The sequence below is a fragment of the Nyctereutes procyonoides genome, unplaced genomic scaffold (genome assembly GCF_905146905.1).
Source record: "Nyctereutes procyonoides isolate TBG_1078 unplaced genomic scaffold, NYPRO_anot_genome, whole genome shotgun sequence".
In the NCBI taxonomy this organism is placed as follows: Eukaryota; Metazoa; Chordata; class Mammalia; order Carnivora; family Canidae; genus Nyctereutes; species Nyctereutes procyonoides.
In genome coordinates, this window is record NW_026575131.1 from 13,244,075 (window position 1) to 13,257,814 (window position 13,740).

Genomic DNA, 13,740 nt, shown 5'->3' on the forward strand with positions numbered 1-13,740 from the left:
TAGCTTATTGAGATAAAATTCCTATGCCATACATTTCACTCATTTAAAGTATATAACAACTATCTTACTTATGATATCATATAAAAGTGATGTTATGTATAATGTGGATCCCTTTAACTTATAAAGTGTTAGGGCCTCCTGGTGATAGGGTTTAAATGCAGTAGAGCAGAAATTAATGAACTTATTAAATACCATAGGACCCAAATAGTTATTTTAGCTTTCAAAATATCTGATAAATCTCCATATTGTTTTTCTAATATCCTTGCTTTAAGGAAGTTAAAGATGTTTGCCTCTCTAGAAGTTTTTTTTTTTTTTAATTTATTTATGATAGAGAGAGAGAGAGGCAGAGACACAGGCAGAGGGAGAAGCAGGCTCCATGCATCGGGAGCCCGACGTGGGACTCGATCCCGGGTCTCCAGGATCGCGCCCGGGGCCAAAGGCAGGCGCCAAACCGCTGCGCCACCCAGGGATCCCAAGTTTAAATGGAACTATAAAACTTCCATCCCCTCTTGTGGTGTTGATAGGGTTATTTTTTTATTATTAATAGATGGAGAAGGGAGGTTGTTTATAAAGTTTTGAAGCACAATTTCACAATATTTGGAATATAGCCAGTATAGAGTAAAAATTTTACAATGTGTTTCCTCTAAGACTTTTTTTGGTTAGGTATATGGAAGTTAGTGCCATGGTTATATTTTTCACTACTCATGGTAGTTATTGGGGTTTTAGCAGGTGATAGTCAACCATGCCCTTTTCCTTGATTTATGTTTCTAAGCAAATGAGAAATAAGATGAATGAGTCAGACAGAAATGAAAATATCAGCTTTATTACTGATAAAACTGATGGGAAAGCAAAGCTTAGGTATGTAGCCACAAGGGTTTCCTTGGATCATTAGAATGAGGTTTGGTGCTAGTGCTAGAAAACTGAAACTAACCGTGGCTTAAATGAGGGAGAGACTCTCACCTAAAATTCCAGAGGAGTGAGAGAGTTTCAGAGGATCTGGCACCCAGACTCCTTTCATATTTGTTCATTAGCTATGTATGGCCTCCTTTTCTAGGGTCATTCCGGGGTCTAGGGTGGATGTCCCCGCTCCAGCTAAATGCATGCATTCTAGCCAACAGGAAGAAAGAGTGGAATAAGGAAAAACGTCTCCATTTAAAGACACATCTTTTTTTGCTTCTATCTCACTAGCTAGAACGTAGTCATTTAGCCACATCTAACTAGCAAAAGTACCGAACTAAAAATTAAGAATGCTACTATAGAAGGGAAGAAGGAGTGATGTTAGATGATTTATAGTCTTTGCCATATTCCTGAGTTAAACTTCTGCAGCCAGACACAGGCAGAGCCAGACCACCACTGTTCTCCCCTGTAGCGAAGCTCAAGTGCTTAGCACAGAGCAGACGTCCCCCCAGGCTAAACTGCTTCTGAGAGGATCAAGGAAGGGGCTGAGTTGGACATGCCCAGTTCCTTCTGACTCTTGCCCACTGAGAGAGGTCTAACGTGTTTCTCCTATGTTTTTTGCTCCTAACTGATGTTTGGCTTTTCTAAGGGGCAGTACAGTGAACTGTCGTAAGGCAGGAAAGCAGCACATGATTTGGCACCACAATAACAACATTTTCTTATTTTCCCGTGATCTAGCCTTTCTTTGTCTTCACTGTCCATTAGATTAAGAAATCTTCCTGAATAATCATAAGAGAGTTCTTCTTCTGGCAAAATATCTTTGGCTGCAAAAAGTGCCAACTTTGGTACCATTGAGTCAATTCGGACAGGAATCATCAACAGGTTTGGCTCGCAAGAATGGTTAAGAAATCTTCCAATATTTCCTATGCAGGAAGGATCAACAAATGTTTCTATTACCTGCCCGTTGTAAACATGTTCTCTAATGGCTATAATGTAATTTGGGTCCTGTATTGTTTGTAACTGAATTCTTCTCTGTACTTCAGAATATCCCAAAACCTCACCAGCATATTCACAGACAAACCGTCCTTTTGGTATAAATTCCAAGGTACGAAGTCCCCAGCCTTTCTTATCCGTCTTGAACACCTGGAGTTGGAACTGCAGACCCTGCTGGACTACTTTGTTCCTGCAGTGATCACTGCACTGGCATAGGACGTTGCATTCAAAAACTGGCTTTGCACACTTTCCTTCCGATCCTATATCTATAAGGCATGAATTATCATCATAGTTCTCCCCATGACGGAGACAGGAGCAAGTACCAGGGAGGCAGGGAGTTTTGAGGCAAATGCATCCGGGAAAGGTTATTTGTGTAGGATCAACGTCTGTTCCAGGTCCAGCTACATGGTCAGGAGTATACTACAAAAAATAGAAATGCTCTAAGTTAGCATGGCATGTCATGTATTTCATATATATCTTTTTCTTGTTTCTTTTAAAAGATTTTTATTTATTTATTTGACAGAGAGAGAGAGAGGAAGCACAAGCAGGAGGTGCGGCAGGCAGAAGGAGAGGGAGAAGCAGACTCCCCACTGAACAGGGAACCTGACCCACCAGGGCTCAATCTCAGGACCCTGGGATAACGACCCAAGCCGAAGGCAGCTGCCTAACTTATTGAGTCACCCAGACACCCCACATTTCAAGCAGCTTTTGGATGAGACATTTCCCAATTCCAACATATAAAAAAATAGATTAAAACAAAACTGACAACATATACTAAGATATTGTTTGAAACATATCTCTTCAATTTAAAAAATAAGATTAATTTTTGGATTTAAAATTCTGTGGTTTCATTTTAGGTATGGAATAACTAAAAGAAAAAATATATGTTTTTCTCTTATCAAAAATTGAAAGGTTTAGAACTCATTTTTTTCCCCTCTTAGCTTTGGATATCAGAAAGATCAGTGCTGAATTTAGTCTTTAAAGCAGTTAAGTATTTTATTCTTGGCACTTGATCTTTTTACATTTATCTGACAATATAAATGCATATATGTATTTTATTGTGAGTGAGTCACTGCAGATGCTTTTTGGGGAGAAGAAAGTCACGAATGATAAATAAATTAATGAAAAATGCTTTTGGAAGAGTCTTCCACTGATTTTTTCTTAGGAATTCCCAATTTAATGATGGTCTAAATTCCTAAATACTCTTTGATGTTTAAAAAAGACACTATTACTTTATAGTTTTATTTGAGTCTTCATAAAATTAAAAATAGGCATTGGCCAAGAAATTGCATCCAAAAATCATATTTGTTATATAGATACTAATAAATGTAGATGTATTATATATATACAGAAATGTTTTTACTAAATGATAAAGAGATAATATAGAAAAGTTTCTCACATTACAGAAAAAGAAAGTCTCAAGTCTAAAATCTCTATGTAAGACCTGATCTCTAGTTACTTCCTCACTAGCATAATGAAGCGTATTTCCAAACCTTGAAGATGAAAGTATCTCTTATGAGCCCAGCATATTTCTTTATGTATAGAATAATTCTTGCTTATATGGAACGTAACTCATTTATTTATGACTGCTATTAGTGTTCTTGGAAGCAATTTCAATGTGGTAGTGGTAGTGGTGGGGAGTTTCCCCACACCTCTAACAAGCAATGCTTCAGACACCAGGTGGGTATCCTACAACTCAACTCCATTCTGACACTATCCAATAGCATCACATTCCACAGTTCAAGGGGTCAGTCCTAAGACTGCTCCCCACCCCCTCAGACACCAGTCGTAAGCTCAGGTTGTCAACTGTGCTTCTAACTGAAGGGCTACATATCAAAGGTTCCCATGACCTCCTCCTTGGACTTCAGACACCAGTCATAAGTCCAGGTTATTATTTGAACTTGTGGCTGACAAGCTGTAAATCAGAGGTTCTTAAAATCCCCTCCTTGCATTTGATTAATTTGCTAGAATAGCTCACAGAACTCACAGAGAAAAATCCTATGTACTAGATACCAGTTTAATTATAAAAGGAACTCAGGAACAGCCAGATGGGAGAGATGCTTAGAGCAAGGTATGGGGAAAGGGAGAAAAACTTTCATGGGTTCTCCAGGCAAGCCACCCTCCCAGCACCTTCAGGTGTTCACCAACCCAGAAGCTCTCCAAACTTTGTTTTCTTGGGTTTTTATGGAGGCTTCATAACATAACCATGATTGATCAAATCACTGGCTATTACTGGCAAATGATTCAACCTCTAGCCCCTCTCCCAGTTGGAGGTCAGGGTGAGGGTACTGAAAGTTGCAACACTCTAATCATATGGTTGGCTCCACTGCCAACCAGCTGGTTGGCAGCCAGCTGTCATCTTCAGGTGTTTTCCAAAACTCGCCTCATTAATATAACAAAAGATACCTTTTTGAGGCTCTCATTACTTGGTAAATAACAAGGGTTTTAGGAGCTCTGTGCCAGAAATGGGGGCAAAGAGCAAATACATATTTCTTTTTAAAAATCACAATATCACACCTGCTTTGTTCCAACAAGGATTTTTTTAAAAAAAGATTTTATTTATTTATTCAAGAGTGACACAGAGAGAGGCAGAGACATAGATGGAGGGAGAAGCAGGCTCCCTGCAGGGAACCTGATGCAGCACTGGATCCTAGGGCCCCTGGGATCACAACCTGAGCCTAAGGCAGATGTTCAACCACAGAGCCACCCAGGTACTCCTCCAAAAAGGATTTAATGAGACATACAAGGAATTAAGATAAATGAACAATACATAAATATAAGGTGAAGGGAAAAAGAAGAGCTAGTTGAGTGAGCTTTGACACACACAGTATGTAGCAGAAATAAACTGGACGTTTGGTTTTGCCTAAGCACAGCCTCTTCAAAGAGGGAAATACAAATAGATGTATGGCTTGCATTATCCATAAGAAATAATCTCACAGTTCAGAAGAAGCATTGACTTTTTCTGATATAGACTGGAGAGAAATTTCACAATGTGTCTCTCTATACCATTCTTTTCCAGAAAACAGTTTCATGGTCTGTTTTTCATTCTGACTCTCAATAAAGGCTTTTTGGCATGCTGCCACAGCACAGTCAGTAGCAATAGTACCGCAAGGGACCAGCTGCACAGGCCTTAATTCATGGATAGATTTTAGAGTATCTAGAGGGATATCTGGGCCGTGTAGGTCAGTCAATCATGCATTAATATTGCGTCTCTGGGCCAAGCTTTGGAGAAAGTATTAAACAACATGTAGTTACACTACCTGTGGAGGCCTCGGTGGAGCTATCCAGTTAGGCTCAAAACCCTGTATTTTTAAAAAAAAAAACGTTAAGCTGGGGTAAGGATTGACATCCTCTTGTGAAAGATGAGGAGGATGATGAGTGGGAGTACCTGCGGGGGAAGGCCAACACGCTGCTTAAAAAGTGATTTGGGGGTGGGAGAGCGGAAATAGCTTCTCTTGTTTGTGTCATTTCTTACAGCTTTAACTTAGTGGAGATGTCCTAAAGGGATAAAGAATGGCTTAGAAAAAGATGCCCTATCAGTCAAATTCAATGACTGCTGTCTTATACAGAATCTACTTCCAGCTTTTAAGAGTCAAGGTTGAAATGTAAATGGTTACTGAGACATTTTAAAATGTACTTGTAAAATGAAGATTTTATCATCTCTTTGTTAAACTTTTCATGAAGAATTCTTTTAAACTGATTTCTTCTTAAAGGCGCACATATTTTTGATGTACTGTATAAATCACTATACTGTAAAGTGATTTTTTTTTTTTTGGACACAGATAACTCCTTTTGTAATCAAGCCTGACTTACTGTAGTCTTCTAACCAGAAGAACTTTGTTGAACTTATTTGGATATGGATAGGTTTGAAAAAATATTATTTGCTTATTTTTATTAATATATTTTAAAAAGACCCTGGAGAATCTAGTGATACAGTTTTTTTAAATTCCGGAACTTAAACTTGATGCACAATCTAAGGTCTTTTAGAAACACAGATTATAAAGGGCATCTAATTCCAAATGAGCTGTAGACACCTTCCAAAGGATAAGAGAGACCTTTGGATAAACTTCCTGTTTAAAGAGAATATTTGTTTTCCCTTGATGGATGTAATCCTTAACCCTGATACCGATACTTAATCACAAATCATTTTTTCTCCATAGATCTTCATTTTCTCCTCCATAAACAGTAAAATACTATTCCAAAAGGTATTTCAAAAAAAAAAAAAACCCAAAACAAAACAAAACAAAAAAACAAAAAGATATTTCACCTTAGAAAAATGGCTATACTAGAGAATAATCTTTTGAAAACTGTGTTCTACATTAACATACGATTATGTAATTATTCATCTTTTCAGGTATCTATGTATAGGAAAACTACTTTTAGAAATAATCTGATGTCATTGACCTGATACTCTATTCAAATATTTATGTGCCAGGGTGCTTAGGTGGCTCAGTGGTTGAGCATCCCTTTGGCTCGGGTCCTGATCCCGGGGTCCTGGGATAGAGTCCCGCATGGGGCTCCCGACAGAGAGCCTGCTTCTCTCTCTGCCTATGTCTCTGCCTCTTTCATGAATAAATAAATAAAATCTTAAAAAAATAATATGCCATGCAAATTGTTAACTTTTGAGAATCTGAAAGCTAATGTTAAGTACGTTACAAACTGGGAGTCAGCTGACATAAGTTTAAATGCTCCCAATTTGTAACTCTTTCCATAGTCTGTCCTCTACTTCCTGGAGCAAAGCCCAGGGCCAAATTGGTCCAAAAAAGGTTATTACCCTGAGGGTTTTTTGCTTACCCTAAACCCAGGAGAGATCAAAGCTTGGGGAATGAGACCATAAGAGGACATATTTTTTTTACCTATCCAACATTCCTTTTCTTCTGATAAAAGCATCCTGACTCCTCCCAGGGGAACCGTTCCCACTCCTGTCTCATTGGTTTGGATGAGGACCCAGTTTGGGCTGGTACCGCGACTTGGCTAATCAGGTCATTACTTGCTCCTTTCAACAGTGTTTGGTTCATGGGTCGGCACAGTACTTAAGACATATCAATGAAAAAAAAATTCTGAGACTTCTGCTCAAACTATCAGGAAGAGACATTCTCATTCCACGTGTTCACCTGGCATTCTCCAGTTCTACCTCACACATAAGACCTACTAAGTAGTGTAGCCAACCAGAGGAAAGGGGAACAGGGGTGCGAAGGGTAGAGGTGGTAAAAGAAGTATCTGATGACACCACTAGAGTTCTTAGATCGAGATATTCCTATAGTTAGCACTCTTGGACTTTGCTGTTATGAGGCAATTCCTTCCCTTTTTTGCTTGACTTAGTTTGTGTTGGTCTATTTCTTACAAACAAGTGACTCTTGATTGATATGCCCACAGTGAAGGTTGACAGTGATTCCAGGAAATAGCTGGAAAACTGAGTCAAAGATATTCATGGCTAATGAGAATTCAGGTCTCCAGTTGGGAGATGAGGCTAAGGCAAAGTGTGCAGGAGGCCAGATAGGCCTGTGACAGGCCTGAACACCAGACAACCAATGGAGAACTTCTGAATGTAGAACATGGAATGTCCTAAAGGAAATACATACAGAACCAGGCTCTTATTAGCATTGTGACTTAGGGCAAGTTACCTTCTAAATTTTGGGTTTGCATCTATAAAACAGGAGTAATACCTGTATCTGCCCTTGTTCCCCAGGTATTATTAAATTTAAAAACTAACACTGTCCTCAATGCCAGGCACCTTATACTTTTAAAATAGTAGCTTCCTTAAATGCTTCTAGATATTATTTCTAGATTTTATATTTAAAACATCATATATTTCTGGCACATTATTTAACTGCTCTAAATATTTCCTTTCTATCTCACAGGTGGCTGTGAAGGAAAAAAATGAGACATTCCACATAAAAAGCTTACTCTAGTGACTGGCTCATTAAGTGTTCAATATGAATTACGTAGGCTTTCTGGTAGGGTGGTGAAAACAAAGATTATGACGTTAAACTTTGCAGGTTCAAACACAGTTAAACCAAAATTTTGTCTAGGAGATAATATATTTTTATTTTCCATTACTTATCCATCTTAAGGAGGGGGAAACTTAGAATTGACCCAGCACAGACTTCTTTCATTCATCCACAAATACTGCCTCCCTTATTGCTTGTTAGATGCATGTGCTGGGATTTAGAAAGAGTCGGAAAAATACAAAGAAGACACAGAGAGTGGGATTTTTATCTTTTTTTTTATATAATAACAATTTCTTCTTGGTATGTATCAAAATGCAAACACTGATCATGCAAGAGTTGGGAATAAATGCAAAATGACCAGTGACACACAATATAAGAGAAACCAGATCTTAGAAGAACTGGTCATAGATTTCAAGTTTTTTGACAGAAAACTTAAATCTTTTTTTTTTTTTTTTTAAATAAACCATGGTCACTTGAGAAGCCAAAATGGAAACCAGGAGACAGCATGTTGAAAAGGAAAATGACCTCTGCGGCTATTCTCATACACAGTTTTTCTCTTTTGTGAACTAGACCTGCGCTTATTAATAGCATGAATTTTGGGATCTAAATTTTAGGTATAGATTGTATGGCTCTCTGGTTGATTACATGTGTAAGTCTTATCTAACAAATATATGTCTCAAGCAAATGGTCATGTGGTTGGGTTGGGATATGGTAATGAGGGTTGGGTTACTTTTCATAGTACTGGACACTGAGCAGCTGGCTTAGGAAATATCTTTTGATAGCTTGATTGCAGCTCTTGATAATTTCTTATTGAAAGTCTGACTTTTCTAAGTCACATTCTATATTGAAGCCCCAGAAACTTAAGTACGACACCACATAATATTTTGGGCTTAAAACCTAGGCCTTGATTCTGAATCTAAAGGAAGTGCTGTGAAAATCTTCATTCCTTTTTTGGTTGTTCTAAAACACCCGCTACATGAATCTTTGTACTTGGCCTCTACCCCATGGGTTTGTTTTTGCTCCAAGCAGCTATTAAGAGCCTGTGAGCCAGATAATTCTTGTCAAGGCCAAGTTGAAATCTTAAGAAATATGTTTGAAACTGGTTTCAGAAACCTGAAAAACTCTCCATTCAAGAAAATCAATTAGTTTATTTTCTACGTGGCTTTCAACACAGATGGCATTATGATAGGCTTGTTTCAGTGTGAACATGTGAATGAATGTTCTTTTTGCCTTTTCACACAGTAGTCAAAAGCAAACTAGACACAGAGTTATTTTTACCTTGAGTTTTGCAGGCCTTAATTCTTATGTGTGTACATGCCTGTGAAGGCAGAGCTTGGAGTAAGCAAGCAGTTTTGACCTTTCATAAGACAAGTTTTGTGCTCCATGAATATAGGAAAGCAAACTAGTTAAAGACACTTTTAGGTTTTTCATAAATGTTTCAAGTATGTTTTATCTTCTTGGTAAGACTATATAAGCTCCTTGAGGAAGGACCTTAACTTCTTTCTGAAACTCTAACTCTACCCAGGGCTATGCATATAGCCACACAGCTAGAATACTGTGGGACTGAGGCTTGGTCTCCAGATTTTCATTTATGCCTATCAACTGTAGGTATAAGTATCAATCATACGGCTTCCTCTCTCCTTTCTTCAGCACCCCCCTCCCCCAGCCCCTGGCCATAGCAACCAAGTGCTTTCTATAGGATCCTGTAAGCTCAAAGGCACGGTTGTCACCATTTTATCTTCCAGGTCTAGCTTAATGCCTAGCACATTATATACGCTCAATTACTTGCTGAATAAAGAAAACATTTACAGTGTTTCTGACCAGACATTCAGCAATGTTTGGTCTTGAATAAGCTTTTAGGGATTAGTGTTTAATAGGGTACTAGCCAACTGTATTATTAACCATAAAACTGCCCTAAAGTAGTTTGAGGAAAAATAACCTTTCCTGACATTAATATCCTGCTTTACTCTTTGAAAACTGCTACCGAGTCTACGGTTTTATTTGATCTTCACAACAACCCTAGGAAGAAGGAGGGACGTACAGGGCTCGGTATTGACCGTATATGTGACAAAGGTCATGCATCTTTAATTATTTTCATTTTGCAGATGAACAAACTCAGACTCCAAGAAATAGCCCGAGATGGCTCCACCCTGAACCTTGCTCTCCTACCTCCAAATCCAAGCGCTTCTTCCACTCCAGCATAATTGTTTTCTTGGTCATATTCCGAAGGCAAAGAGTAGGCCAAGGTCAGAGGGGTGGGAAAAGTAGAGCAGAAAGGGTGTTGATGTGGTAATAGTAGCGAACATTTATTGGGTTGTTTTAGTAAACTAGGAAGTGTGTTTTACTTGTAATTCTCAAAGCAATCCGGGAGGCACTATTATTTTCACCGTAGGCTGGAGGTGAGGGGTGGGGTGGGGTATGCCCCCCCAACTCCTAGATGAGTTCTGGGGCCAGAGCCAAGAAGAAAGAAGAAGAAAGAAGAAAGGAGGGAGGGAGGAAGGAGGGAGGGAGGGAGGAAGGGAAGAAGAAGAAGAAGAAGAAGAAGAAAGAAAGAAAGAAAGAAAGAAAGAAAGAAAGAAAGAAAGAAAGAAGAAAAAAAGCCAGGTTCTCAGGACTCTTTCCCAGGGTCCTCACAAAACACCGGGTTCTGCCCTTCAGGAAACTGCCAGTCTGTGGGTAGCAAAGAGGAATACTCTTGCTAAGGTCATTAGGGAGGGTTAATAGAACAAGACCCAAATCTGTGCTTTGAAGAGAGCCATTCCTGCAGGAAACAGCTCTGCCAACAGAATAAGAAAAAGAGGAAAAAAAAAAAAAAGAAAAGAAAGGCGAGGGGCGCCTGGATGGCTCAGTGGCTGAACGGCTGCCTTTGGCCCAGAGTATGATCCGGTGAGGGATCGAGTCCCGCATGGGGCTTCTCCCTCTGCCTGTGTCTCTTTGTCTCTCTTTGTGTCTCTCGTGAATAAATAAATCAAATCATTAAAAAAAAAAAAATAAAAAGTCGAGACTAGGGAGACAACTTGAGGTATCAGAGGCGTCCACAGAGTTAGGCCAGGCCGGGGAGCAACGCGCTCGGGCCCCCGGCTCCGCCCCCCACGTGGACCGGCGCCAGTCCCACCCCGCTGGCTGCGCGCGCAGCACGCGCGGCGGGTAAGGCTCGCCCCCTAGAGCAGGGCGCAGGCGCCGTGGGGCCGCTTCCTCGCCGGCCGCGCCCCGCCCCCTACCTGGAAGGGCTCTGGCTTCGTCCCCGGGGGCCACGCGCTCACAGGCAGGTTCTCCAACCCGCGCGCGACATCCAGGCGCTCGCTCGGGGCCTCAGGCCCCTCCTCAGTCGCTGCCATCCCGCACGGCATGGCCACCGCTCCACAGCTTTCGTGGGCATTTCGCGCCATCTCGACGCGCCTGCCACCCTGGGCCACGCGGAGGATGCTGGGAACCGTGGTCCCGCACCCCCCACCCCACCCCCGCAGCCCCGTCGCCTCTTGGGAGTCGTAGTTTTTCTCTCTCCTTTCCCGAGTGGCCTGTGAGGGTGTCTCCTCCTCCCTCGACCCTCAGCCTTCCTTGCCTTTTGGTCTGGCTCGCTCTCTCGGGCCAGAGGCACAACAAATAACACAAAGCTTTGGAAGGTACGGACGTAGCTTTTGAAATACAAAATGAAGGGCGTTGATTTTTCTTGTGAGCCTCACAGGGAGGGCTTGGGGGGGGGTCGCTTTGTCAGGTGTCTGAGGCCCGCGAAGATCGCTGGGGTGAGGGTAGGGGAGCAGGGTTTCTGAGGTGCTGGGACTTGCGTGGAAGTTGGGTGGCGCGTGCTAGGGTTTGAGCTCAGGCGGCAGAATGGCGGTGTAGGGCGCCCTGAGGCAGGTGTGGGGGCGCCCACTCCCGGAGTTCTCGGTTTCCTAGCAGCTTTCCCCTTTCCCGGAAAAAAAAAAAAAAAAAAAAAAAACCGGCGCCAACAAGGGATTCTGATAACCTCGAAATTGGTGAATCCGGGCAACGTTTTCAAAGCTCTCTGACCCGATTGTCCTGCCGCATCTGCCTGAAACGCCGCGTCCTTGAGCTTCTGCGGCGCCTGCCCGGCACGCGCTGCCCCCTGGCGACCGTCCGGCGCCCTCCTGACTGCGGGGTCGCTGGGCGGCCCTCAGCTTCCTGCCCCAGGCCCTGCCCTCGCCTCACCTGGGCTTCCTCAGCAGTCACCTCTCCCGCCGCGGCTTCCAGTACTGTTCCAACGTATCCAGTCTTCTGCTTCCTGCCCAGACGTTCGGGACATCCAGGAACCTGGCTCAGGTCGTGGAGATGCAACCGGTGACTGGACGTTTCTGCTTTCTGTCTTACAGACGCCGCGAGCTCGCAATGACCCGAGTTGACGAATTCTTCTGCAAGTCTTCCTTTTCTCCTTTAAAACAAACTGGGGGAGTAGTTTGTCCATGATCGACAGTTACTAGAGTAACAAACCAAAGCACTTCCCTATATGTCTTCCTCGCCCGAGACTTCCATAGCTATGAGTTTCCTGGCCAAATATTGTTGATTCTACTTTGGTGGTGTTTCACATTTTCACTTCTTTTTACTTAGTCTAAGGCTCTGGTTTCTTTCTTGGGTTCTTTCTTTCTTTCTTTCTTTCTTTCTTTCTTTCTTTCTTTCTTTCTTTCTTTCTTTCTTTCTTTCTTTTTTTAAATTTATTTATTCATGAGAGACACACACAGAGAGAGGCAGAGACACAGGCAGAGGGAGAAGCAGGCTCCATGCAGGGAGCCCCATATGGGACTCATTACGGGTCTCCAGGGTCACGCCCTGAACCAAAGGCAGACGCCCACCTGCTGAGCCACGCCGGCGTCCCTCTTTCTTGGATTCTTGAAGTTATTTTTTTCAAGTCTGACATTCTCCCAAATCACCTTTGTGCTGCTTCTGTAGTCTTTGAGGATGCACATCCCATTGTTACATTTTGTTTAAAATCCTGTGTTTACATTGCACAGTGTTATGTTTTCCAATTTGGGGAGTGTGGCCATGAAGAAGACATGATGCCTCAGGAGAGCTCCTTTCCAGCGAACAAATAATTACATACAACTAGAAATTAGTAAGAACTATAAGAATGTTAGGAATAAAGAATTATAGGAGCAATAAGAACCACTCTCCTGTACTTGAGATTGTCATGCTGTTTTCTTTTTCTTTCTCGCTTGCTCTTTCTTGGTAGTTTTGTCTGCCTTTCGGAATGGTATTTTGAAGCATACATTTTATTTTTTTCCTGAAGTTGTCAGTGAATGTGCTTCCCGAATAAGATACTCAGTTCATGTCAGCCCTTCAGTTTAATTTGTTTTTAATCTTGCTAGCAAAGGATCCAAAAGTATTTTATATAGTGTGAGATTAAAATAATGAGAGGATGTTTGTAGGCTGATATACCCAGTCTTGAGAGTGCCAAGCAGTCAGTCTTTCATCTTTTCCAGGTCTAAAAACTTACCTTATTTTCTCTAGACACCTGCTCTTCACTGCTAGGGACCTGGATCTTCAAAGTTTGTTTTGAAAAATATTACAGGTAGATGCTGAAAAAAAAATTATTCCTGGACATTAATGAGTTGCCCACACATTGACTGCTATGAATAAGCCTTGGGCCTGAATATTACATTGATTATTCAAATTTCTTATGGCTTTTTTTATTGGTAGAAGAATTAATCTAATCAGTAATAAAAATGTGCAATATGGTAAAACTCTAATATTCTGTAGGTTAAATTATCTTTGGCTAAAGTATGGCTATATGACCTTCCCATTTTTTTAAACAAAAATAGACTGTAATTGAGATGGTTCTCTCTCTCTCTCTCTCTCTCTCTCTCTCTCTTTCTCTCTCTGTTTCCCCCAGGGCTTTTATGAAGTTCTGCATGATTTTGTACTGAGAAGCCATTCCTTTATCACA

At 41.4% G+C, this 13,740-nt stretch overlaps 1 protein-coding gene and 1 pseudogene across 2 annotated transcripts; one reads left to right on the plus strand and one right to left on the minus strand.

The window, feature by feature from the left end:
* Positions 1 to 803: 803 nt before the first annotated feature.
* LOC129521467 (histone-lysine N-methyltransferase SETMAR) lies at positions 804 to 11,269 on the minus strand. 2 transcript variants are annotated; one of them, XM_055342922.1, is made up of 2 exons: positions 11,063 to 11,269; positions 804 to 2,310 (listed from the first exon to the last, which is right to left on the minus strand). In XM_055342922.1, the coding sequence occupies exons 1-2, from the start codon at positions 11,228 to 11,230 to the stop codon at positions 1,522 to 1,524; spliced, it is 957 nt and encodes a 318-aa protein (XP_055198897.1). In that variant the 5' UTR covers positions 11,231 to 11,269; the 3' UTR covers positions 804 to 1,521. The 2 variants fall into 2 exon arrangements, with proteins under 2 accessions (XP_055198897.1, XP_055198898.1); XM_055342923.1 differs by lacking the exon at positions 11,063 to 11,269 and adding an exon at positions 10,011 to 10,251.
* Positions 11,270 to 11,362: 93 nt separating this feature from the next.
* The window catches only part of LOC129521468 (spliceosome-associated protein CWC15 homolog), a 116,756-nt pseudogene continuing 114,378 nt past the window's right edge, over positions 11,363 to 13,740 (plus strand).

Excerpts from the sequence above, each read along its gene's own strand:
- LOC129521467 (XM_055342922.1), bottom strand. The coding sequence starts at position 11,230 with ATGGCGCGAAATGCCCACGAAAGCTGTGGAGCGGTGGCCATGCCGTGC. Across the intron at positions 2,311-11,062 it reads CGAAGCCAGAGCCCTTCCAG|TATACTCCTGACCATGTAGC; the intron begins GTAGGGGGCGGG and ends TATTTTTTGTAG.